Below are 27,927 nucleotides of genomic sequence, written 5' to 3'. Positions count from 1 at the left end.
CTCTGCTCCTCTTCTCTCAGTGCAGTCTCTTTATTACAAAAATACAGTTACAAATCATGCATGAGGAAGTGTATGTAACCAACGGCTTTATTTGTCAATGGGAGTCTTGTGACTCGCAATCATGTGTGTGTGTGTGTGTATGGTCCACAGAAAAGGGGAACAGACTATTCTCTGTTCCTCTTTTCTGACTATGGTCTCTTTACAACATAAAATGACAACATATTATGAAAACACGTTTATCCTTCAATAAACTCTAACAATTTTCTCCTCTCATTTCGTCAAGGGAGGTCCAGTGGTTCCTAAGCTAAAGGAGGTTACAAAGGAAGTTTGAAACCTCCTTTCCTTTCATTTGGAGAATTGGAACGGCACTTAACATGGCTGCCACTGACGTACTTCCGGGTCATTTCACTTGGTTAGGAAGGTTCCTAAGTGGACTAAAGGAACGCAACCAGGGAGAAGAGAGAAAAACAGGAGGGAAGGAGAACCACACAAGTACGCCTGTAACAAGTAACAAGTGGTAATGCAATCATGCTTTTAAAGTCACCAACGTGCTACTTACTGATTGCTCCCAAAGTGTACCACCAGACCTCATGTAATGTTTCAGAATTCTGTGAGTTGTTTCATAATCTAAACTTCTTAAATCTACCCTAAGAGGTAGAATTATACAAACACTTGACATAAACACTGCGTCAGGCCGTTGTGTCCTTGGGCAAGACACTTCACCCGAATTTGCTCCTGTGGGTATTGTCCACAGTATATGACCATTACATGTATGATCTGTATGTGTAATGTGTATTTGTAAAGCGCTTTGAGAGTCTTTGATAAAGCGCTATAATAAATATAAGGATTATTATTATTATTATTATTATTATAAAAGTACCCACATGATTAGAGAAAAGGACAACTTTAACAGGGAATAGGATTATGCCAAGGGTTTATATTTCAGACACAAATACATTTCAAAGTGCATACAAAACAGAAGCATTACATGAATAAATAACACATGGTTAATTTAGTGTGGGAGGAGTAACATTCCACACCTCTCAGCGTAAACAAAAATACTTTAAGTTTCGTTTTCTAGGTTGGGCAGTTATTGGGATACTGAGCGAGAGACTCCTTTAACCTGCTTTTGGCTTCATATCAACAGGCTGTACGCTACGGGTAAGCTTTGGAACGATTCATATTATTTTGTTTCATTGTTAGTTTTGTAAGTCATGTTCTTATGAAATATATTGTAATATGTTGTATGTTAATGTGTTAGGGCTTCTTGTTTGGTTGCTACCTTTGTCCCATGGCTCTTGAAAAACACATTAACATTCAATTAGTTTCAAAACCAACGCACATGTTTTTGTGTGTCTGGTAAGGGAGCTGTATGTTCTTTTTACGTGGTATGTTTTTGTTTTTTGTGTAAGAAACAACATGCTCCTGTCGATTGCAAACGCTCCGGAGGGTCGTTTATTCACAAATAACCCTCTCTGGAAAATCCTAAATTGTGGAATAGTTTGGCCATTAACATGCTTTTTTATTAGATTTCTAGCGAGAAGTGTATATTGTACATTTATGATCTACGTCCAGTGGATGTGTAGGATCTACAGTTTGATAGATATACTAAGATGATTTGAGGTCTCGTCAGGAGAACGTGTACTGTACTGCAGCTTCCATGTCAAGTTAGCGTGGGGTGAAAACAGTATTTCCGGTCTAGAAGTTTTCATAATAAAACCGGAAGTATTCCCCACACTGTCAAATGATTACACAGTGATATCTCCATTACTCATCCACTAAAAAACATCAGTTTATCCTTGTTAATTACACAATATTGATTGGTTTAAATTGTGTACAATGCTTTTGTGTTTTTAACCTTCGATTCGGAGAAACAAATGGTTTTTTCGGAGTTTAGACACTACAGTTTCCGAAGACACTACACTACCCAGAATCCCCAGCTATCGTTTGGGACTACAACATCCGCCTTGCTTTACAAACCCCGTGATTAGCCCTCAAGCTCTGTGATTGGATGTTGGAGTGGCAGTGCGACAATGTTACGCCGAGTGTCAAACAGCTCTTTGAAATGGAATGGAACCACGCCAGACTATCCAAAACTGGACTTGAATGGGTCCACGGCAGATATGTAATATTTAATGCAGCCGAACCGTGTATTACAATGCCGTTATGTGATGACTTTCAAAAAGAAAAGCAAGAACACTCGGAATAAAGTATTATTTAAAAAAAAAAATGTTTTCCGATTTCATATCACATAAACCCCATATCCCGACGTGCATTGCGGCGTGATTTTAGCCTATCAAAACCTCTGAAAATAGAAATGTGTCTCTCAGAATCGAAAGAGAAAAACCTATGGGAAAAACATAAAGCATTGTACACAATTTAAACCAATTAATGTCGTATAATTAACTAGGATAAACTGATGGTTTTGAGTGGATGAGTTCTGCAGATATCACTGTTAAATCATTTAATCATTGTTTTTATTATGAAAACGTCGAGACCGGAAATACTGTTTTCAACCCGTAACTTTACATGGAAGCTTGCCGCATATACACGTTCTCCTGACGAAACCTCAAATCATCTTCGTAATGTATATCAAACTATAGATCCTACATATCGACTGGACGTGGATTCTAAAAGTACAGTATATACTTCTCGCTAGAAATCTAATCATAAAGCATTTGAATGGCCAAACTATCCTACAATTTAGGATTTTACAGAGAGGGTTATTTGTGAATAAACAAACCTCTGTAACGTTTGCATTCAACGGGAGCACTAGAGGCCGACAACTTTAAAACGTAATTATAGGTCGTATTAAGCGCTTGAACAATCGACCCATTTGGTCGTATGAGTTGGAGGACTTGTTGCCCAGAGTGAATTCTATGGAAAGCCAAGTGTGCCACAAAAACGTAACATATTTCTCGGGAAAAACACCTGCATGGAGCATTTCTGATGGCATTTGGCCCTGAACATCAATTTTAAGATAAGAATCAAGGAAACATTTATAATATTACAATCACTGGAGGCAGTATTTGAATATGTTATACCATTATATTATATCATCATTAGATTAGTATTATTAATGTTACTGTTTTATTTGGGTGGAATCAAGTTTGCTAGCCTTCAAGACGCTTATAATCACTTAATTCTTTTTGATAGAAAACACTCTGAAAAAAGTAAGAAAGCTAACATCTGAGAATCTGGAACCATGACTTGACATGATATGTGACCCGCTCTATCGAAATCAGTCGGAAGTCGCAACGGCTCATTTCAAAATAAACGTGGATTTGCGTAAAAAACTATTTGTTCGGGGTTTGGGTGTTTTGTTTGATTTTAAACAAAGTCTTGGCTTTCAGAATATGAAACTTTTATTTCCAAAATCACACGATAAATACATTTTTGAAGCTTGTAAAGGGAAGATGACAGGCACCTCTCACTCGCAATCTGCTCTTCCGCAGCGCCGCTCCTCCTCCCTCCGGCTGAAATTATTAATGTAAGCGTATAGTAATCATAGATAACATGGCAGGGTCCGTTACAGTTTGTTTTAATCTGATTTCAATTAAACAAAGTCTTGGCTTTCAGAATATTAAAAAAATGTCGGCAAATTCAGATGATAAATACAACTTTGAAGCTTGTAACGGCATAATTACAAGCGGAGAACGGAGTAACTTAACGTCACAGCAGGCATAACAACAGCTGGTGTTTCTCGTGAGTGTTTTCCCCGGGAAACAAACACAATACACACAAACGCAAAATTATACACACACACACTCGCGAGCTTCCCCCAGACCAGTAATCCAAACGAAAATATCTTCTCTCCGTAGTATTTTCAAATCAAATCAAGTTTTATTTATATAGCACATTTATATAGCACATTTATAAACGATTTTTGGTCGAGCCAAAGTGCTGTACATATAATAAAATGTGCCTACAGTAGAGACACTTTACAGCAAATACAACAGCACAGATTGTTCAGAATATCAGTATGAGAAAAACGACACCCTCTATCCTTAGACCCTCACATCGTACAAGGAAAATCTTCCAGAGAAAACCCACAGTTTAAGGGGAAAAAATGGGAGAAACCTCAGGGAGAGCAACAGAGGAGGGATCCCTCTCCCAGGACGGACAGACGTGCAATAGATGCCGTGTGTAAATCGAAGAGATAATACATTTTACAGCATATAGACCGAATGTTAGGAAATGCATGTGTCTGTAATAAGAAGATGAATCCACGAGGATGTCAGCTACAATCCTTTGATCATTTGCTCCGCTAATAATCAATCAGATCGATGGATTCCAGAGAAGAGGAAACTTTAAAGGCTTTTTTCTCAAAATGATGACTCGGTGACAGTCATTATATAATGTGACATATTTCGCTTAATATTTGGAGTACAAAAACAATCCTGATATCATTAGAAAGCTTGGAATATCCTCTTTCCAACAGTGTATACAACTCAAAATGTGTCTTCGGGTCAATGCGACTGATTTCGATAGAGCAGGTCACATTTTTAATGTTCTGGCATAGAGTATTTCAAGATTAAAATGTTCATTTAAGCTCTACTTGTGTAAACTAAAATAGTTTGACAATAATTGATCTTTGATTCAGAATACATTTATTTTAATGTTTCATAGATTCCATTCCACTGGAAACTTGAAAGTTCATGTTTCTGTAAACATCTACAAGAAATGCAAATAGCAGGTAAGTAAACAACCAAGCAGGCTCTCCTAATCATTTCTGAGATGTGTGCATGCTTATCTTGTGATCACACAAATATTTCCTATATGCTTCTTATAAACACTTTAATTAGGCTGCCATTATCACTTTAATAACCCTTTCTTTTTCCATTCAAATATCATAACTCTCACAAGTAGTTATTTTGTTGATTAAAACAATTATTTGTTTACTTTCCAGTTGCTATTCTTAATCATGGATGATTTTGTTTGCAACAAATTAACTGAATGGAATCTCAGCGAATGGATACAAACATTTAAAGGTAAAGTATTCTCTTGCTTTTTGTTGGGCAAAAATATTATACAAAGTCGATATGACCTTCCAATACTGAAATATCTAAGCATCTACTTGAAGACACATAATCTGCCTCAACATCGTTGTGCAGTAACTTTCTGACATATCCCTGACATACTTAACCTGTTCGACCCGCCCCCGGACGGAAAAACGCGTCATCTGCAGGAAACAGCATCTGAGGGCTTCTTAATATTTAATAAACTATGAATGTTTTATATCCATGTAACGGGAAGAAACTCAGCTAACTGATGTTATGAACCCTTTTTAGCAAAAAAAAACACAAGACTAATGCTGAGCCTCTGAATCTGCCCTGAGCGAAAAAATCGCAATGCCGTTATTACAGAACTCTAGCTATACCGATCGATATACTCATTGGATCTGCACAAACAAGCTTCGATAACATCCTGAGAGTCCACAGATTATAGAAATATAAGGATCATCACTGAGCGATCAGAACTTGTGACAGGGAAGAAAATACAGACAACACACGACGTAGCTTTAGGTAGCAAAACACGGAGATATGCACCATAGCTGTTATTCTGATCAAAAGTAATGTTCAATGGCATTAAAACGAGAAAAAAACGCGGCTGAAGGTTAATCCATAGGTTCATCCAATGTGTCTGTCACTTTGAAAAAATTATTAATAATCCATAATTCAATTTGTATGCAAAAATCGGAGAATACAAATTAGCTGCTAATGGTAGCCACCACAGCCCACCAGAGGTTAGTGCAGCTTCCGGTTTTCTACGTGTCACTCTCATTCCTTATTTGGTAACCTGTGTCTGTATGTGGAACTTTCCCTTGATTCCATTGGCTCTAGCGGTTAAAAAGAGATCAGCAACATACATTTGCTAAATCTCACTTGTTTTGCATCAATCTTGATACAGGGTACTTATTATATGTAGTACTTTGGATTCCTAAAGCTTTTAGTCTACCATCCCATCATTCAAGGGTGGTTTACATTATAAGTAAAAACATATTTTTGTACGGACACTATAATTTACTATGTGCAATCTGAATTATTCTTTAAAATAAAAAACATCTAAATTGATTCTGACTTTTTTACATCCAACTCAAAGGGTTATCATTACTTTGAGAAAAAAGATTATTAATTTAACCCTTTTAGAAGGGAAGATAATGGTCATTTGTTCTGGAAATATAATTTTTGAGCCTGAGACCTGGAAAACAGGCTTGGGGGTCAACAGGTTAAACAATCATAAAGACTTCATCTTCACACAGAGAAGAAACTATTATATATTAACTTCAGAGTAACTCATTTTCTGTAGTATCTTATCAGCAATATATTACCAATATGAATTCAGTTCAGACAACATTATTTCAATCAGGAGAGACGTGATGTATGGAATACATATTTATTATCGGTCACATTATATAAATGAAACATAATGACAGTTTATAACAAGTGAATTAAATGGTGTTTTGGCGATTAGGCCCAGGTTTTGTAGGATATCAATCGGGAAGGGAAGAACCATTTCTGATGAACCCCCCTGGGTCTAGACACTGGTGGTGATAAGTGGTTAGGTCCGGTTGGAAGGGAGAAGGTTAAGCTTGGCCCTGAGTTGAAAGCAGGAGGTGAAGGGGTGGAGGAGGGTTGCGCGTTGACACCAGGAAGACAGCTGATAGGAAAGGGGAGAGCATATATAGAGGGATTAACAGGTGCGATAATTAGGCTTGTAAATGGAGGGGAGTGGCGCTCCCTGTCATTTAGTGCAGGGAGTGAGTATTGCCATGACGTGCAATACGGAGTGATAGGTCTTCCTGTCTGAACTTCCGCTAAGCTTCATTTCAATCAGGAGAGACGTGATGTATGGAATACATATTTATTATCGGTCACATTATATAAATGAAACATAATGACAGTTTATAACAAGTGAATTAAATGGTATTTTGGCGATTAGGCCCAGGTTTTGTAGGATATCAATCGGGAAGGGAATAACCGTTTCCGATGAACCCCCAAAAGAATGAAGTATGAAGTACTGAACGTGAAGAATCTTACCTTGTGGGATGCAGTGGAAATCTATGGATAGAAATGAGGTTAATACATGTGAGAATTTAAACATCTGATGCCTCCCGGGCATCCTTCCTGGACATACAGGGCTTCCCGGACGTACGGGGCATCCCGGACGTACGGGGCATCCCGGACCATCCCGGACGTACGGGGCATCCTGGACGTACGGGGCATCCCGGACGTACGGGGCATCCCGGACGTACGGGGCATCCCGGACGTACAGGGCATCCTGGACGTACAGGGCATCCCAGTCGTACGGGGCATCCCGGACGCACCGAGCGACCCGACTTGCGGGGCGCCCGGAACGTGCAGGGCTTCCCGAACGTGCGGGGCAACCTGACTTTAGCAGGGACACATTATACGGACCGGAGGTTAACGACCCGGACATACGGGGCTTCCCGGACATACGGGGCTTCCCGGACATACGGGGCATCCCGGACGTACGGGGCGTCCCGGACGTACGGGGCATCCCTAACGTACAGGGCGTCCCGGACGTACAGGGCGTCCCGGGCGAACGGGGCATCCCGGACGCACCGGGCGACCCAACGTGCGGGGCGCCCGGAACGTGTAGGGCTTCCCGAACGTGCGGGGCAACCTGCCTTAGCAGGGACACATTTATACAGACCCGAAGGTTTTACAACCTGGACATACAGGGTTAGATATGCAGGAATAAACATGAGCCGCGGGGCGACATACGTGCTGACATACTAGGAACCACCACCAGTTATATGCATACGTACCAATTTTAAGGTCGGAGAGACCTTTGGATAGCCAGCATGGCATTGAGGTCAGGGCGAATGTAGGATGAGAAAGCGGAGGAGGACCACCGTCCGAGTTGTTGCAGGGATGAGGATGAGACACCTTGATTAGCAGCGGAAGTAGCTGCGCCTATTCTAAAGGAATGCCCCGTGTATAGAAGGGGTGATAACCCGGATTTAATGAGGACTTGTTTTAAATAGATATTGAACTGTCGTTGTGTTAAAGGAAAATTCCCTGAGATAAGGAATAATGGTGAGAGAGGATTAGAGGTAGGTCTAAGCTGTAGGAATTTGATCATGGATTTATAAGGGCAGAACTGGGAGTCGATGCGGGCGGCGATGACGGAGCAGGCGCCGCCGCATTTGGAGTGTTTAAGATATAAGCTAAAGTGGCTAGCGTGAAAGGATATGTCAGAAAAGCTGACGTCTCGATTGGAATTGAATGTAAGGAAAGCTGTGGTAAATTCACCTGGTCTGAGAAAGGCATAAAAAGCTAGGAGAAATAGAGCATCGAGTAGCGCATCGATATAAGGGGAGAATAACCCACTTCTAAGTTTGGAGAGCATGAGGCGTAAAGTGGAGAGTGTAATAGGGCGTCTCCGGTCTAAGACGGGGGGGAAAATTATAATGAGACCTTTGAGGATGAGTTTGACTGACTGGTTTGCGAACAGGCTGGGAAAGCCGGGATCGGAACAGCGAACGTTAAACTGCACTCCTGCTAAGAGGCCCCGGATGTATTGGGGTTTGAGGTGGCGATCAGTGGCGCAGTAGCACATGAAGGCACACACGTTGGAGATGAGAACAGGTTTAAGTGTGATGCCTACGGAAAAGCAAAACATCGCGAACGTTCTCCAAGCTAAATCATATGTTTTGAGGGTGGACGCGGCTAAGCCCTTCCTCATAAAAAAACTGGCTGATTCGAGGTGCCTTTTGGAGTGCTTAAGATATAAGCTAAAATGGCTGGCGTGAAAGGATATGTCAGAAAAGCTGACGTCTCGATTGACTTCTTTTCTGAGGGACGCTAGTGTTAGATCCAGCGAGTGTGATAATAAATGTGTAGCAATAGTGGAAATCTGAGTGTGCCGCTATGCGGATGATCTCATGCAGATCTTCCCCCCAAAACGGAGGATGTGCAGTGCACGTCCTTAAGTCGGGGAAAACGCGGTCGTCGTGAGGCCGGCGGATGCCACGTCCAGGAAACGGGAGATGATGGCGTGCCGAAGAATATCCGCATGCAAAGTACGGTTGCCCGATGAGGAAGAGCAACTGTCGTTGAAGACGTTTATGTGGATGCACGCAGTTTGGTTAGAGGAACGTTAATACCATGAGCTTGATGTGATGCCTAGGAACTCCAGGTGTGTGACTGGTCCTATAGTTCCTCATGATTAGGAACGCTGTGCTCCTGGAGGATTCTCTTCTACTTTCTTCTTCTCTTTTCCCAGTTGAGCGGAGTTATAGGTTAGTAATGTTGTATTTGAACACTAGATGCGTAAAGGCAACGCATGAGGAGATCTCCCTGAGCAGTGGGTGATTTGAACTGGGGAGAGACAGCTATTAATATTATTTACCCGAATAGCCGGTGCACACGTAGTTTCTCCTTACTTGAATGCCGCTTAAGGCTGAAAGAGTTCCGCTGAACGATGATGGGAACTTTAAAGCGCGTCGTTAATATCTGCTTTGAAGAGCCAGCCTTGGCCTGCACACTATTAAGATTACATTATCTCCGTGCGTAGAAAGGGGGGGAACATTGACCTTTGTCATCGAGATTGCCCTGGGCCTTTAACAAATCGTATTAAATAATCTGATGACAGACTGTAAACAGAATAGCTGAAATTTTAACAACTAAATAACTCATAACATCATTAACCCATGTTTGTATAATGTAGTTAACTCCGTGTGTTGCTGCTAGCATACATAACACCTGACGTGGAAACGTTACTCGTGGATGGGGCTACAGAGCTGCTAGAAAGACGGTCGAACCCGGTACATTCCTCCGTCTGGATGCGGTGCAATTTTGCTAAATGTTTAGACAAATTGCTCGTGCGCCCTTACATGCTAAACTCTTATTGCACTTTTGGTAACAAGTATTCTCCACATCGAGACGGGTAAAGTTTAACCACACCTCGGAGCGTGTTCTCTCCGCCATCTCCGCAGTTTGCTCCGCTGCATGTAGCAGCTGCGCGTGTGTAAACTGCCCCGCCCCCTCGCACACAGACGGGGGAGAGAGATCTCGTCTGATCGAAAATACATCATGGACGCATTTGTTGTCTTTTGCATATTAGAAACGAGTTGGCGACACTAAGACATATGCGATATAATGTTTTTTAGCAATAATACATGACATATATTTTATAAATGTCTCCGGTACCGATAAAAGACCAATACGTTGGAACTTAACGGCGCGTAAAACACACGTGATGACGTCACCAATGAATCGACGACTGAATTAGTTGGCAACTAATTTGGTAATCAATTAACTCGATTAGTTGTTGCACCCCTACTGCCGAGGAGATGTTGTTGTCGAGAAACGGAATATTTCTTAGTGGAGAAGAAAGAGAAAAATACGATCATTCAGTCAATAATCATTAAATTAATATTGGGAGTGAATTCCTAATTTATTTAGTATCTGGTCGTGTCATAAACAGGATAATGTGCAGCGACTTGGTCATTGAGGAAAATAAGCCCTACGAAACGCCATTTATTTCAGGTAACACTGTGTTGAAGCTTGAAACTGCGTTAGTTACTGAGCATTGTAATGGGTAGTAATTACCCGAACTGCATTAGTAATGCAAGTAATACGTTACTGAACTCCATACTGTAACACGTTACACCCAACACTGCCTGCTGGGACTCACCTTAACCCTGAACTAAAGGTAGCAATGCATAGTGTTGAACTTCCTGTCGGCTCCCAGACCGTAGTCGAGGAAACGGGGGGGGGATGACTCTGTCGTCTCCCAGGGCAGAAGCAACACGCTTCGGGTTCAATAACCCATTTTATCGGAAAAACTGGAGAGAGGCGAGCTCTTCTTGGGAGGTCGTTGCATTTATTTAGCTCTTCTGTTTCGCAAGATCACAGACCTTCCTTTTTCTGCTGCCTCGTTATTTCTAGAAAACATGTATCCCGCTCGGTCTACCATACCATGCCCGCGCACACATGAACGCGCCACACCCCTCTCTTAAAGGGGTAGCGATCTCACTCTGCATGACCCAAATGTCATAACCATAGACTGTATATATAAATGGACGTAGGGTCCGTGACGTCACCCATAGGATTCTGCAGAGTTGCCGTGAAGCCCTTAGTAGGCGGAGTCGGCCACTAACGGCTCGACGGTGTCGTCAGAGTCTAACTCCCGCCTTCTCCCGCCTTCTCCAAATAAGGGCAAAGAGGCGGAGCCGAGGCGGGACAGGGCGGGACCTGCTGCCAACGAGCGTGACGTTCGAGTCCTAGCTCAGGCTAAGAAGCTAAGCTAACATGCTCTCAGTATCAATCGAATGTAAAACATGATTGATGAAAGTAGTAAATCGGTCAGATTTGACCCGAAAGACAACAGGAGGGTTAATACCATATTCACTTAGTAACGCATGAACAACTTTTACAAATATTTCTATATAGTCTGTGTTGGTAAATGTCATCTAGGTTGCACATTTCCTGCTGAAATACATGCATACCAAGTCACTGCGTGGCACTTTGGTTTTGATAAAACAGTGTAGTTCCACTATATAAACGTTACATTCATAATCAAACGAGACAATCTGCAAGATAATTAGCTATTTGGTATTATTCTTAATGCTTGTCATTCACACGTTAATAAAATAAAATAAGTACCGATACATAGCAGAATAATTGTGGCGGTGTTCAGCTTAATAAGCCTTGCTCAACATCATTTATTTAACTAATATTACAGCGGGCTGCAGGCGAACCAAGTCCGCGTTACGATGCATTCCTTGATCTCCAGTTATAACACCGGACTCCGCCGCTGGCCGAAGCTAACGGAGCCCCAGGGTGCTAGCTACGGCCGCCGGGACGCGCTAGCGAGCTAGCACCCTGCAGCCCCGTTAGCTTCGACGGCGTGGACTCCGGCGGCCCACCCCTTTTAACATTTGCTCCCGTTTAGCATTATGGGCGTCATAGCCATATAGTATAAAAGTCTTACCCAAGGCTGAATCATAAACTAAACTGTATATATGTATAAAGGGTTACGTCCTTAGCTGGCTAATAAGCTACATAACAGGCTGTTGCGACCTGGCTCAAAAGGCCACAACAAAAAGGAGACACAACATGTCAACGGGTAGGTAAAGGTGTTTATTTGCACAACACTGGTCAATTCAACACATTTATACCCATCAGAGCCGGGTGCCTGCAGGAAAACAGAGCGAGAGAGCAGACAGGAGCAGAGAGGCTTTAAGATAGCTGCAGAGCACCAGACCCAGGTGCCCTGAGTTACTGCAATCGGTGCAATCACTGGAGCCAATGCAGCACAGACAGAACAGCCACACCCTATCTACTGATGCACCCGCAGGGGCATCACACAGGCTAAGCTAACAAGCACACAAACACCTGCTAACGGGGTTAACATGTATTATATTATCATTTTACTCACCGAAAAAAGCTGAAAGTAGACTTCTTGGAAGATCTGTTAGTACATTCAAGCGCACAGCACGACATTTTAATTATCTGGTATTTGTAACAATATTCCCTAACAGGCACGATCACCACGAACACAGCTAAAGGATCAAGTACAGTAACTACAACTAACTAACGTTGTAGCCTAATGGTTGTAGCCTAGCAGATTGGACAAGTTGCTGTTAGCTGACAGTGAGGCACGTATCTGTCAATCAAAGTGACCACGCCCTAATGTATGCACAAACTTTAAGACCTAATATAAATATAAAGGGTCGCGTTAGAAAACAATTCACTCACAGATCCATAATCATGAAGGTGGAATCTAACTATATCGATAATAAAATGTATGGAGCCAGGGGTAGAAACATGTTTTTTTCTGCTGTAAAATCGGGCATTTTAACATGGGGGTCTATGGAAATTGCTCCTTTCTGCAGCCATCGCCTATCGGCCAATATATGAACTGCAGTGTGTGGCACTTCCGTATTGGCTTTCCGGCTCTACCCCACAGTTTGCCGCTTGGTCATAACAATATACGAAACATATCGTGAATTTGTTGCAACTGCCTCTTGCCAGCGCTACCCTGACGCCTGTTTTAGATGTGAGGCGCAGGAGGAAGTAGCTTCAATGGGATGTAGCTTACGCCCTGCCTGCCTGCAGGAGGGGTTGTGGTTGAAGCCAGAATGGGTAAAGCTTCGCATGCGATGAGGACCCGTTCCGCGTGAAGCCGGAAGCGCCGCATTTGAGCGGCCCTGATGCCAGTGATGCCCTCTTGAGAGACTGAAGGCGTGCGTCAATTGTTTGCGTGAAGTAGCCCATTTCCATTAGCCGGAGGAACTTCCGTGGAGCCCGATTTCCTTGTCTTTTCCTCCCGCGTCCGGGTTTGCGGGGCGGCCGGCTGGAACCTCTAGCCGACTGGGGGACGCCGCCTGTAGCGTAATCCGCAAGACTGCGGAGCCGATGAATAATGCCTGGAGCTGGGACGAAGCCCTGCTGCTGCTTGCGCGTTGACACCTGGAAGACAGCTGATAGGAAAGGGGAGAGCATATATAGAGGGATTAACAGGTGCGATAATTAGGCTTGTAAATGGAGGGGAGTGATAGGTTAGCTGAGGAGTGGCGCTCCCTGTCATTTAGTGCAGGGAGCGAGTATTGCCATGACGTGCAATACGGAGTGATAGGTCTTCCTGTCTGAACTTGCGCTAAGCTTCATGATATAGTAATGCTCTTTAAAACACATTTTCAACAGCTGAACTCACATTTCACCCCATGCAAAATACACATCTACAGAAATGTGCAATTGGTTAACATTTCTTAATTTAAATTGTGTTTACAGATCACAAAGTTGACAAGGAAAGTCTTTACTGTCTGGAAGATCATCACATTGCTGCCTTGATCCCAATGGTGGGACCACAGTCAAAATTCAAAAAGAGACTCAAGTTGTTAAAGGTAATGTCTGCATTTTTACACAGATACTGTATTTGGTCTCATTTATCCCAATAAATGTACGACATCTACATACAAAGGAGTGTAATATATGTTATTGACTTTAATATCATTTTATAAAAGTTCTTTACTATTATGGATTTGAGACTATTTTCTTTTCTAACTAGGAGAAACAAAACACAACAGATCCGGAAACATCTGAATCTTCTGTTGAAGTTAGTTGAATGCAGTTTAATTCACTTTTGATATTGTCAATGTCTGTTCAACATTTTACATGGCCACCAAGAGTATTTATTTTAAATGCAATGTAAATGGGGAGGAAGCTGTTTCTGCTCAGTTAATGATAACTTTAAATTGACCATGCTTGTTATCATTGGACTTGACTCAATCCTTCATGCATTGATATTTGAAGCATCCTGAGACAAAGACACCTGTAACTGAAGAACTGTGAACTGTTTAATTTGTTCAAAGTGTTGTTCATTCGGTAAAAAGAATGCTGAATGTGATCACTTCATAGCCATGTTTCAAGTATATATTATTTTGCATAGAGTTTTGAATGGGAAATGAAATGCAAATGTAGGTGTGTGCGAATTGTAAATATGTGTGTTCAAGCCTGTAACACCCTGTGAGAGGACAAAGAGTCAAATGTTCATGTTCATCCTCAGGTTCGTCCGTCCACCAGCAAAACAAATGATAAAGGTGAGATACAAAGTGTCTTATGGATTATATGCAGTTTTATTGATATTTTATAAACAATAATAAACTTGTTTTATCCAAACAATGTTGAAAACATTTTTTAATCAAAGAAATATGTTATTTACAAAAAATAAACAAGGAAAGAGGAAGTTGGATCTCCAGGGTGAGTCCAGCCAATCACCAGCCAGAAAACGACCACGTGAGGATATACAAGGAACAAAAACAGGTATTTATATTACTTTCCAAAATATTAGAAACTAGGGTTGATAAGTATAATGTGTTTTAATGTTTTATTGTTCAGGAAATTAACTTACAAATATGTAGCAACACAGGTCATATTAAGTTATAATGGCCTTAAACTTGAAGATACTTGCCATATATACATGATGAAAAATATAGTCTCAGGTATTCTTGATTGCTTCATTGGGAATACATCTTAATGGATTTACTGGTTATTGGTTCCTGCTGAATAGTTATTTAATTTTACTCTTACAGAAGAAGAGATTCTGTCTGATGTGAAATATATCATGAGATATGTCCATCAGAAACTACCTCACCAAGACGACAAGCTCAACAAGTTCCTGAAGTAAGTATTGGTGTTGTCAAGCAAGGGGAAAGAGTTTAGAGAGACCATAGTAAACCTGTCGAAATTATACAGCACTGAGGACACTCTTGTGATTCGTAAAAGTCCACATTTTCTAAAGTCCAAAGATTAGTCTGACGATACTTTTATGTTTAAAAAGGATGTACGTACATGCAGATTGATTTCTTCTTGATTTTGACACAATCATTTAGTGTTTGTTAAATGTTTTAATTTGATCAATAACCCATATTCAAACTCTTGCACAACAGAAATAGCATCAAACATTTGGAGACAGACAAAAGGGAGGTGGTCGGCGTCTTTGGTAAAACGGGGGCTGGAAAGAGCTCTTTGATAAATGCCGTCATTGGAGAGCAGGATCTCTTGCCCTCTGGAAGCATCAGTGCATGTACCTCAGTGATGATTAAAGTGGAGGCTAACATGCGTAACCCAAAGTATGAGGCAGAAATCGAGTTCATTACAAAAGAGGTAAAATTAGATAAATATGTTTGTTATCTTAGAGCTATTTCAACTTTTATGATGAAGCTGGAAATAAATATATATGTTGACTACACAACATGCCATATAATAAAACATATTTGTTTAGGAGTGGAAAGAGGAGTTGTGGACCTTGTTTAATTTCCTTGGTGATAACGAAGATCAGGAAAAAGATGAAGATTATCAAGACAGTGTTGAAAAGCTGTCAGTGCTGTATGGAGAAGAATGGAGAAACAAATCTCCTGAAAACTTCATGGATAAAAAATACTTCAGAGAAATTCCTGAATTTCTCCTTTCCAAGAGTAAGATTTTGACAAGTGATACAGTAAGTAAGACTAATACTCAAACTTATCATTTCATAAAACACATTCTTTCCTGTCTGACAGAGCGAAATGGTTTGGAATATTGCACTATTGAGCTTTGCATTTACCACCTAGAGGTGGCGTAGTTTCATGATAGATCACCAAATGAGAGAGTCTATCTGTACTTGACCTATCTGGACTCTAATTACAATAACTACAAAACCATATCTACTTTATGCATCATAAGGAAAGAAAATGTCTAACAGTGTTTGCAAGAACCTCCAAGATAATTTAAGGCACTACCAGCTTTAAATTTAAATCATGTTAAAAACGTAAAACCTAATTGTTCCCCATTGCTAAAATATAAACGTAAGGTTTGGTACTTTTATATTTAATTCAGATTTAGTTGTTTCAGTGATAGGGTTTTAAATTGACTCTTTTTTTAAGGTTATGCTGTAATAATTCTATAACATCATTTTCTTAAGCAATTGAAAGTTAAAGTTTGTTTATGTAAAATAAATGGCCTTGCATTGCCTCTTGTTTTATGAATTATTTTAGGCTAAAGAATTATCTGCTAAATTTGTCAAATACACACGAAGTGAGTCAAAAGAGGAAGATGCTAAAGACGTGAAGAGGTTGTATTGGCCACTGGTGAAGTGTGTGACTGTCAGGGTGCCGAAGAATCGTCTTCTCCAGCACGTCACACTTGTGGATCTTCCTGGAAACGGGGACCGTAACAAGAGCAGAGACAGGATGTGGAAAAAGGTGATTAATCCACATGCAATGCTGATAATTGTGGAAGGTTACACTGACAATGTAACCATTATTATTTGCTGTGTTCCCCTCCAGGTTGTTGGAAGTTGTTCTACTGTGTGGATTGTGACTGAGATAAATCGAGCAGCTTCAGAAAAAGAATCCTGGGAGATCCTGGAAGAATCCTGCAGCCTCATGGGAAATGGTGGCGAGTGTCAGCAGATTCATTTTATCTGCACCAAGTCTGATAGTCTTGGACGTTCAGGCAATCAGTAAGTGGTTTAAGATGCCAAAAGTACACAGTTAAATGTACCATCCAATTTAGACGCTGACGCTTGAGACGGAGATGGCAAGAGGATAAACCATGGAAACATTGATTACGTTAACAGGCACATTACTATCCTGGTTTTGATCGTATTCAGGGATATAATGTTCACTTGAAACATGATAAACCAGGTTATTCATAACAGTATCCATGTTTCTCAATTGTCTACATGTGTGTCTTGATTCCTCAACATCTCAGCAATTTATTTCTGTCCTAATGTTGTTGCTTCACAAACACTTTGTGATGCTGGATTAAGCTCCTCCATGTGATCACTGGTAATTGAAAGCAAGAGCAAGATGCATAGTGTTATGATATCCTGGAATGTATATGCAGTTTATGTATTCATTTATGATGGATTAACCTCTTGAGCCCGATTGCCCCTGGTACTGGCATCTTGTAAGAAACACCATCCCTGAGCTTGTTAACATTTAACAACCTATTAATTTGGCATACCCACTTAACGGGAAGAAACTTGACTAACAGACGATAATAACAATTTTTACCAAAACGAAACACAATTCCAACACCAAGCGTCTAAATCAGCACTTAACGAAAACATGCTAACGCTACATTAGCACATAACTGGCGATAGCGATTATTCTACTTCATGCTATCTACACAATTGACATGTCATATGAAAGCTGAAATTCCACAGATTCCATTGAAATAAATCTCATCACTGAACTAGCAGCCAGGAAACAGCAACAAACAACTTCACTTTTACAGAGCCATAGCTATAAATATGTCTTACCTTTGCTGTTTTGCATAAAACGCTGTTGAAGGTTAATCCAATGTCTCTGTGTCAATTTGAAATGATTACTGATAATCCATCATTACATGTATTTGTAATAGACGGGGTATAATGTTTAGCCGTCCAGGGCATCTGCTTTAGGGCATGCTGTGTGTGCGTCATTCTGACTGACCAATGGTAATGTTTATATGGATGTATGAACTGCCCCTCGATTATATTGGCTCTAACGGTTGCAAAGAGGTGTCAATCACCCAATTTGACCAATGGGTTCCAGAGATACGGCCTCGCGTAATGCATAGGTCTGACTGGCAGCTCGTGCCCCATTACGCTTTGTGGCGAAAAAAGGTATAGAGGTCTGGGTGAATTTTCCAAAAAGATCAAAAACAGTTGTATTTGGATGGAATGAATACCTATAGTGATATTTCAATGAAAGCGTTTACAGTGTGGTACCTGAGAAAGGTCAAATGGCACTGATGGTAACCACATGTACCTAAATGTACCCAAAGGTGAGTCCGCCTGGACCTACCTGTGCTAAACCTCTCGAGTGGCCTGTGTTCGTCGTCCATTACATACGCCTGCCCATACCATAACCCCACCACCACCATGGGCCACTCGATTCACAACATTACCCTAACCCCTAACCCTACCCCTACCCCTCACACCAGATACTGCCTGGTTTTCGGACCCCCCCAGACCCCCCCAATAAAGCAAAAATGCACGTTTCAGAGTGGCCTTTTATTGTGGCCATTCTAAGGCACACCTGTGCAATATTCATGCTGTCTAATCAGCATCTTGATATGCCACACCTGTGAGGTGGGATGGATTATCTCGGCAAAGGAGAAGTGCTCACTATCACAGATTTTTTCAGATTTGTGAACAATATGTGAGAGAAATGGTTATTTTGTGTATATAAAAAATGTTTTAGATCTTTGAGTTCATCTCATGAAAAATGGGAGCAAAAACAAAAGTGTTGCGTTTATATTTTTGTTCAGTGTATGTTGTATTGACGTTTGGATCCCTAAAGGTTCTGGGCTACTATTCCATCATTCAAGGGTGGTTTTCACAATAGCTAATGTGTTTTTTTTAGTCGGAGATTAGAATTTAAATGTTCAATGTTCAATCTGAATTTACTCTGACACAGTAACATCTATATTGATTCTGACACTTCTACAGCCAACTCACAGGTGTATCATTGCTTTGATAAAAAACATTATTCATATACCTCTTTTAGTTGTGAAGATATACTCATTAATTCTGGGCATGTCATTTTCGAGCCTGAGGCATGTGATGTCAAGAGCAAGATGCAAAGTTATATGAGATGGGATGTATATGCAGTTTATGTAATTCTTCAAATACAAATCTTTTCATATAGGTCAGCAGCTGGTGTTCGTGCTCAAATACTAAAACAAAACGAGCAAGCCAAGAAAAAAGTGAGGGCAGAATTCAGCAAACTAAAAGATGTTAAGGTGAGTAATATTGAATTCAAATCAAACACAAATATTGTGCAAAATGGAAAATCTGCTTTTATATTAAAACTTGTTTGTTTTTTAAGAAACAATTCAGTGAGGAATGTTTCAAGGTTTTCACAGTGAGCTCCAAAGAGTTCATGAGAAAAAAACGTCTGGATCCAGATGACACAGGTGATTAAATTCTCCATAAGTGAGCCCCGATGACAAAATTGTTTTTATCTCCTCCAATAAATATGTAGAGATACTAATGAGTGTAACATGTACATTTAAGAATGTAATGTTACATTTTTTACAGAAATTCCCAGACTGCAGGAATTCCTGCAAGATCTCAATAACAGTCACTCTGAGACATTAAACTATGTGTCTGGAGCTCGCGGGATTCTCTCTCTGATTCAGGGAGCCAGCAGCAGAGGAGCGGTAAGATCAAGTAACAACATCTTTCATTGTCTTTAATATTGAAAGAAAATAATAAGATTCATAGAAAATAGTAAGCTGCATACACTAAAATGTTGTGTACAATTTTATAGATGACAAGGTATTGGATTAGCTGAGTTGTGTTGCTTCAGAGAGGATGCAATCCCATATTGAACTAGAGAATGCAATTCCTGAAGAAATTGCTAGTGGGAATGCTTTATGCTGAAAAGCTGATGCTAAACTGCTATGCTGAAATGTAATGTGTAAGAAGAAAGTGAAGAATTTAGATTGAATTGATACATGAACACTGGGGGCTTGAATGTGTGATGAGAGAAGAAAAGAAAGTAAAAAGGCTTGGAAAAGCAGCAAAATATTTGGACTGCAAACTTTTGAACTAACTTGATGGTGAATGATCTCTCGCCATGCCAACGGTATTTGATGACATCCCATAATACGCTTAGATGCGTTGATGGCTGCATTGTTACCAAACCTGTGAAGTTTTGGGCCATTTGGAGCATTTTCACTGAAGTTATGAGAAAACCGTGTTTCATGGCGAGCATTGTGTTGCCATGGCAACGGCATTTGAAGAAATCTCAAAACTGTCCCGTAGATGTCTTCACGGCTGGACTGTTAGCACACATGTGAAGTTTGAGCACTTTTTGAACATTTTCATAGGAGTTATAGCGACATCGTCTTTGATGGCGAGGGATGCGTTTCCATGGAAACGGCATATGATGAAACCCCATAATTGATGTAGAGCTGTTGAGGGCTGGACCATTAACCATTATCTGAAGTCTGCTGCTCTGAGCATGTCAGTTGGAGTTATGACATCATCGTGTTCCATGACACAGGTGTTTATATTTGAGCTAACGAGGTGTCCAGAGATCAAAGGCTTCCATGGTGATCAAATAAATGTGGCAAAGGCTCAAATTTGTTGAACAACACATTTGTAACAGGTTTGTTAATTGACCAACTAATATGAACAGATGGAAGATTGAAAATGGGATTATTATTAGGATTATTTGGAGGTCATTGAAAAGTAGAATCATTTAGAAAGATTTGAACATTGAAGTTTCTATTTTAGAAAAGCTGACACTGTAGTGCATCGCTGGTTTTAAAAGTGATTTATAAGAGTCATGTTTAAAGATGTGAAATACTTGTATAAAGATCCTCTGAGTGTGTGTCACTAGTTAGCTGATAAAATGTTAGGGATAAATACCTTGACATATTGACTACAAGAGCTTGAATCAAACAAGCAACCTTGTATTTGAAAGATTAACTGACATAGCAACAGTCACACGTGGTATATAAGTGGTGTGGCTGAGTACTTTAAAGGGTCATGAATAGAGGGGACTTGAATGTGAAATAAGAACAAGGAAATAAAAGTCTAAATGCATGAAAAAGCAGCTGAATATTTTAACTGAAAACTTTAGAACTAAAAGCATACGTCACCAGTAACGTCTAAAATATGTGGAACATGTTGAAGTCAGTATGAAGTCTCCATCAGATGGAAAATAATAGGCTGAGACAGTCTGTTAAATTCCAGTGACCACGTCATTAGCAGAGTTGGGTGTAACGCGTTACAAAATAACAATATAATAATATTACTTTTGTCGGTAATGGAGTAGTGTAACGCGCTACTTTTATAATTCAGTAATCACACTACAGTTACTAACATTGCCCCGACGCGCGTTACTTTGTTACTTACTAAAATCAGTCATAATCACACTGACAGACAAGAGGGGTTTCCGCCGCAGGTTTATATGTACGTAATCTGCGTGACTTGCGCGTCCACATCTCCACATGCAGTGCTGCATAAACATGGCTGAGTCAGCGATAACTTTCGAGGGGTGGAGGTATGCCCATTATTTTGAGTTCGTCCAAAGAATAGACAGGAATGTGATGGTGAGGTGCAAACTGTGTCCAGGCCAGAAGCTGCTGGTAAGGAGTTATTGCCACTCACGCATGCGCAGTTCATACGTGCTCGGCGAGTAAAGTAACAAGTTACTTTATGTAGATAGTAACGAAGTAGTGTAATATATTACTTTTTAAAAAAAAGTAATATGTAATATATTACATTTTTTTAGTAACGACCCCATCTCTGGTCATTAGTCTGCTGCTCTAATTATGTCAATTGGAGTTATGACATCATCGTGTGCCATGACACAGGTGTTTATATTTGAGCTAACGACGTGTCCAGAGATCAAAGGTCTCCATGGTGATTAGTGAGAGGACAGCATTTTCATTGTAATAAAAGATAAACCTGTTACATGTGAACGTTTTGTTGAAGAACCGTAACAGATATCGGTGAAATTTCAAAGCGTGAAGCATGTCAAGGAACTTGAGCATCTGAAGTGTACTTTGTGTGTACTTTCTGGTTAATAATGTGGCCTTTTTGGCAGATTAACTAAAGGTGTGCGGCTGCTGTGGTGGGGAAAGGTGAGGCTGAATTTACAATGGAGTTTAATGGGAACATGTTGAAAGTTTTTGTCACTTCATGCCCTCAAGAGCAGGGCCGGCCCGTAGCACTGGCGTTATAGACGTTCGCCTAGGGCGCCAGATCTGTGGAGGCGCTGCGCTGGTAGAAAAACATTTTTGACCGTTGGCGCTCATCCTAATTTTCGGCCTTGATGTAACAATATTCATAATTAACCTGTTTAGCCCGGCTGTTTTTCAGGTCTCAGGCTCAAAAATGACATTCCCGGAACAAATTACCATATCTTCCCTTCTAAAAGGGTTACATTAATAATCTTTGTTCTCAAAATAATGATAAACCTGTGAGTTGGATGTAGAAAAGTCAGAATCAATATAGATATTTTTTATTTTAAAGAAAATTCAGATTGAACATAGTAAAAAACTGTAAATTATAGTGTCCGTCCAAAATTATTTTTTACTTATAGTGAAAACTACCCTTGGATGATGGTAAGGTAGACTAAAAGCTTTAGGAATCCAAAGTACAACATATAATAAGTACCATCTGGCCCCCTGTAGTAACTCACAGGAGGCTTCTGGTGAGCATAGTGGAGTTTATTGGTTTCTGATAGCGCCGAACTGCGACTCCGGTTCATCACATACTTAGCATAACAACATAGCCCCCAGTTCCTCTTCTATGCTTATGGACGGCAACAACTTCAATGTCACAGTGCCACCTAGTGGACTGGTGAACTAACATGCAATGATATGACCTTACAACATCCACTTCCCCTCAAGCAGGTTAATACATCCAACAGGAACATTGTAACACTGTAACATTTTTTTATTTTTTTATTAAACCTAACAGGTGACTCACAACAGTATTATCTATTCCCTTCTTAGCTCAGCTGGAAGTATTTAAGGTAACTGGGTAACTTAGTCTCTCTTTTTGACTGTCTCTTCCCTGGACTTGTATTTTCCACAGTTCCATGGACCCTCTCTGCTGCTGCAGCTTCTGTAGCTGCTGGCTCTTCCAACTCGTCCCCACTGAGCACCACATTCTCAACGTCCTGCCATGTCTCTCCTGCCTGACTTAGCTGAGTCGAGTCAGTCTGTTGTCTTTCATGGTCTTTTTCTGGTCTTTGGTGGTGAGCATGTCCACATGTCTCCTGACTACGCTCCCATCACCCAGCATCACTTTATATGACACTGGCCCTGTCACTGACTCTATGATTCCTGGAATCCACTTGGGTCCAAGACTGAAGTTTCTCGTCAGCACTGAGTCTCCTGTTTTGAACCAGCGCCCCTTTGCCTTTTTGTCATGATCTCTTATTTGTCTTTCCTGTTTTTCTTTCACCTTCATGCACAGATCTGGATGAATTGAATCCAAACAGCAACGTAGCTTCCTCCCGAGAAGCAGCTCTGCTGGTGACAGACCTGTTGTAGTCTGAGGAGTCACACGATAACTAAATAACACTCTCGCTACCTTGGCTGTCAGTGTGCCTTCTGGACATTTTTTCATCATCCTTTTAAATGTCTGTACCCCTCTCTCTGCTAACCCGTTACTGGAGGTGTGATAGGGTGCCGAGGTCACATGACGGATACCATTTATTTTCAGAAAATCTTCGAACTCTGTGCTGATGAAACAGGTGCCATTATCAGACACCAACAATTCAGGCAGTCCATGGTTACTGAAACTGGTACGCAGGCACTCAATTGTAGTGGCTGAAGTGGCAGAATTGACTGGAACCACATCCATCCATTTTGAGTGTGCATCGATGAGCACACTGAATACGACTCCAGGGCTTATCAAGCCAATCCCAGGGGCGTAACAGAGCTGGTGCCGGAACATTTCGGTGCTCTTGACATGTTATACAGGACTTGACAGTATCCTCTACATCAGGGGTGCCCACACTTTTTTGGCTGGTGAGCTACTTTTGAAATGACCAGCTCACCGAGGTCTACCAACCAAAAATATAATCCCAAATTGCAAGGGTTGCTGAATAACACAATTGTATTTATACATGGGATAACTACAATAGGGCTGCAACAAACAACTAATTTGATAATCAATTAATCTATCGATTAATGAAACGATTAATCGACTATTCGGACTATTATGCCTTGCACAATTTCTCAAGCGCTCTTATTTAGCCATCAACTTTTAGATTTAGCTTGAGGTTGTTTTAGGCATGTGGAAACTAACAATGAAGACAATAAAGATGAATACTTGATTTAAAAATACATATATAATTAAATTAACTTAACAAATTGTGAACAAAATTAACATTGCTTTTTATTTAAATAAAATAAATAATATTTCACATCAAAAGAAACAACAATGTTTTAACAAATCGTATTAAATAATGTGATAACAGAATTATGAACAGAATAGCTGAAACTTTAACAAAATAAATGTAAGTTTCCTCTAATCATTAACCCATGTTTGCATAATTGAGTAAACTGCCCCGCCCCCCTCGCACACAGACGGGAGAGAGAGATCTCGTCTGGATTGGAAAGGTCGAAAATACACCGATCATAGACGCATTTTTTTGTCTTTTTGGAAACGTTAGAAACGAGTTGGCGACACTAAGACTGCAAGATAATGTTTTTGTAGCAATAATACATGACCTTTCTCTTTCTAAACTCGCTACTCGGAGGGAAGTCGCTGTCATATGCCTTGTGAACACTCCGATAATGCCTCTCCACGTTACCTTTCTTTGGCAGAGCGACGCTTGCTTTACAAATAAGGCAAATAACCTTTGAATGTGACATCACAACAAAATATTCTTCCTCCCATTCTGTGTGGAAGTGGTATGTCTTTAGCTTCTTGCTCGGTCCCGCACTCATTTTGTTGTTTGTCTCTTTAACTTAATTTGAGTGTTCCCGGCACTTGACTGATTTTGTATCGCTTTGCATTCTGGGTTAACAGACTGGAAAGCGATAGGTCGCTTTTTCTGTCAATCAAGTAAACTCCTGAATTAAGTGGCAGGGAGGCCAAGGGAGGAGGGATCAAAACCTGTTTTGTCTATTTTAACGGAGCTGGATTTTTTTTTTTATGAATGACTCGCGATCTACCAGCATTGCCCCCGGTCGACGTACTGGGCACCTCTGCTCTACATCCTTGTCGAGCTTTGGCCACCATACATAGCTCCTAGCCAGTGCTTTCATCCTGGACACTCCTGGATGGCATTTATGAAGCTGTCTCAAAACACTTTCTTGGCCTGGCTTTGGCACAATAACTCTTGCGCTCCACAACACACACCTATTTTGGATACTGAGTTCATGTTTCCTCACTGCATAAGGGCCAAACTCAATCTCTTTTAATTCTGATGACCAGCCTCTGTTTACCAATTCCCACACCCGTGAGAGTACTGGATCCTTGTCTGTCCATACTTTCACTTGGTCAGCAGTCACAAGTGTGATGTCAGAACTCTCCAGCATGAGAACCCTCTCTTCTGGCCTCCCCAGGTCAGGTTTCTCTGGGTGGGGCAGGCGGCTCAGTGCGTCTGCATTGTTGTGGTACTTCCCTTCTTTGTACACTATGGTGTATTCATAGGCTCTCAAGGTCACGGCCCAACGTTGGATCCTCTGTGATGCCATTTGGGGTACTGCTCGCATCTCACTGAAAAGTGACAACAGGGGCTTGTGATCCGTCACTATAGTAAACTTCCGTCCATAGATGTACTTGTGGAAGCGTTTTATTCTAAAAATCACTGCCAGTCCTTCCTTGTCAAGTTGTGAGTAGTTTTTCTCTGCAGCATTTAATGTCCGTGATGTAACTCCAATGGGTCTTTCAGTTCCATCTGGCATGCGATGTGAGAGCACAACACCTAATCCAAATGGTGTTGCGTCACATGATAGCACAATGTCCTTCTCTGGGTCATAATGCACCAACACTTCAGCTGACTGCATCATGTCTTTTGACTTTTCAAACGCTGTCTGTTGTGCATCTTCCCACTGCCACTTTGTGTCTTTTTTTTAGCAATTTGTGCACTGGAGCAAGGATGGTTGACAGACTGGGCAGGAACTTGTTATAATAGTTAAACAGTCCTAGATATGCTTTGAGCTCTGTCACATTTGAAGGTGTGGGTGCATCCTTGATTGCTTCCACCTTCTCATGCACAGGGTGCAGTCCTGTGGCATCCACCTTATGACCTAGAAACATCACTTGCTCACTCATGAACGAACACTTGGTTCTTTTGAGCCTGAGACCGGCCTCCTGTAGCCGTTTCAACACAAGGACAAGAGTCTGCAGATGCTCTTTGTTGTCTTTCCCTGTCAGCAGGATGTCATCCAAGAATATTGCCACTCTAGGGATGCCCTGTAGCAGTCCCTCCATGGTCCGTTGAAAAATAATTGTACGTGAACAAGCCCTTGTGTGTATTTATGGTCACATATGTTTTTGCTTCTTCATCCAAAGGGATTTGGTGATATGCCTGACTGAGATCTAGCTTTGTGAACTTCTGTCCACCTGACAGGTTGGCAAACAAATCCTCAATTCTGGGAATTGGATACTGCTCCAGTTTTGATACTCGATTTACAGTCAGTTTGTAATCACCGCACAACCTTACTGAGTCATCTGGTTTTAACACCGCAGGCGCTGCCCACTCTGCATATTTTACCGGTTCAATTATCTCCTGGACTAGGAGACGGTCCAGTTCGGCCTCAACCCTTCCTCTCATTGCATACGGGACCGGTCTAGCTTTAAAAAACCTGGGGGTTGCTTCCTTGTCCACATATAGTTTAGCTGGGAGCCCTTTACATTTCCCTAGTTCCTCTTTGAAAACCTCCTCATATTCCCCAAGTACCTCCTCCAATGTCTCTTCCCTGACATGGTGAATCTGGCTTTCCGGTCTCCACTGCAAACCTAGCTTCTTAATCCAGTTCCTGCCAACTAGACTAGGGCCCGTCCCTGGCACAACTACAACCGGTAGGTTTTTTACTGACTGTTTTTGCTGCACTTTTACCATAGCTGCTCCCAAAACATTTACCCTATGTCCTGTGTATGTTCTGAGTCTCACTCTGCAGGGTTGTAGGGCTGGTACCTCTCCCCTCCATAAGGTTTTGTACACTGAGTGGTTCACCACTGTTACCCCACATCCTGAGTCTACTTCAAACTGTGTTTCAGTTTCGTTAATAGTCAGTGTTTCTAGAAATGGCTCCTCTGCCGGTATGTCTATTTCCTCCACTTTGTACAAAGTGAACATGATCTCATCTGTGACTATGTCATCTTTTTCGCCTTCCCCCTGGCTGACATAGTTTGCTCCCTGAGTTTTCACATGCTTATATCTCTGATATACTCCACCCCCTTTTGCTTGTGAAGCACTAACTGAGCCTTTTGACCTACACACTTTCTGAATATGGCCTATCTTCCCACACTTGTGACAGGTTTCTTGAATAAACCTACAGTCCCCAGCTATGTGCTGCTCACTGCCACACCTGTAACAAGCCTTATGCTGGTGCTGCTGCTCACTGGGGCTCTGCCTTGCCGTCATCTTGTGCACTGCCTCAGGTGCTCTCATGTGCGAGGGTGCTGACTCCAATGACTGTAAGTCTCTCACATTCTTGCTGGCTGTCTCAATAGCCTGTGCCAGCTTCAGTGCCCTGTCGAAGATCAAATCCGGCTCTGACAACAATCGCCGTTGTATGCGATCCTCCCTAATCCCACAGACCAGCCTATCACGCAGCATTTCTGTTAACTTGTCTCCATAGTTACAATCTTGTGCTAATTTCCTTAGCACAGCAACGTACTCCATGACTGTTTCTCCCAGCTTCCTACTTCTTGAGTTCAATTTGTAGCGCTGTACAATTTCACTGGGTTTGGGGTTGAAATGGTCTTTCAGCAGCT

At 41.2% G+C, this 27,927-nt stretch overlaps 1 protein-coding gene across 4 annotated transcripts in view; it reads left to right on the top strand.

The window, feature by feature from the left end:
* The first annotated feature begins 1,080 nt into the window (after positions 1 to 1,080).
* LOC117548452 (nuclear GTPase SLIP-GC-like) overlaps positions 1,081 to 27,927 on the top strand; it is a 34,650-nt gene continuing 7,803 nt past the window's right edge. For 3 of the 4 annotated variants that reach the window (XM_034219759.1, XM_034219757.1, XM_034219756.1), the window contains exons 1-15: positions 1,081 to 1,161; positions 4,630 to 4,696; positions 4,910 to 4,991; positions 13,767 to 13,879; positions 14,044 to 14,091; positions 14,542 to 14,575; positions 14,712 to 14,798; positions 15,068 to 15,158; positions 15,425 to 15,641; positions 15,760 to 15,975; positions 16,511 to 16,717; positions 16,802 to 16,977; positions 19,154 to 19,247; positions 19,334 to 19,421; positions 19,546 to 19,667. In XM_034219759.1, coding sequence (XP_034075650.1) covers positions 4,925 to 4,991; positions 13,767 to 13,879; positions 14,044 to 14,091; positions 14,542 to 14,575; positions 14,712 to 14,798; positions 15,068 to 15,158; positions 15,425 to 15,641; positions 15,760 to 15,975; positions 16,511 to 16,717; positions 16,802 to 16,977; positions 19,154 to 19,247; positions 19,334 to 19,421; positions 19,546 to 19,667 — 1,560 coding nt within the window. In that variant the 5' untranslated portion in view covers positions 1,081 to 1,161; positions 4,630 to 4,696; positions 4,910 to 4,924. The remainder of the gene's footprint in view (positions 1,162 to 4,629; positions 4,697 to 4,909; positions 4,992 to 13,766; positions 13,880 to 14,043; positions 14,092 to 14,541; positions 14,576 to 14,711; positions 14,799 to 15,067; positions 15,159 to 15,424; positions 15,642 to 15,759; positions 15,976 to 16,510; positions 16,718 to 16,801; positions 16,978 to 19,153; positions 19,248 to 19,333; positions 19,422 to 19,545; positions 19,668 to 27,927) is intronic. The other variant, XM_034219758.1, reaches the window with a different exon arrangement.

Source organism: Gymnodraco acuticeps, unplaced genomic scaffold (assembly GCF_902827175.1).
Source record: "Gymnodraco acuticeps unplaced genomic scaffold, fGymAcu1.1, whole genome shotgun sequence".
NCBI classification, from domain to species: domain Eukaryota; kingdom Metazoa; phylum Chordata; class Actinopteri; order Perciformes; family Bathydraconidae; genus Gymnodraco; species Gymnodraco acuticeps.
This window is presented reverse-complemented; position numbering and strand designations above follow the sequence as displayed.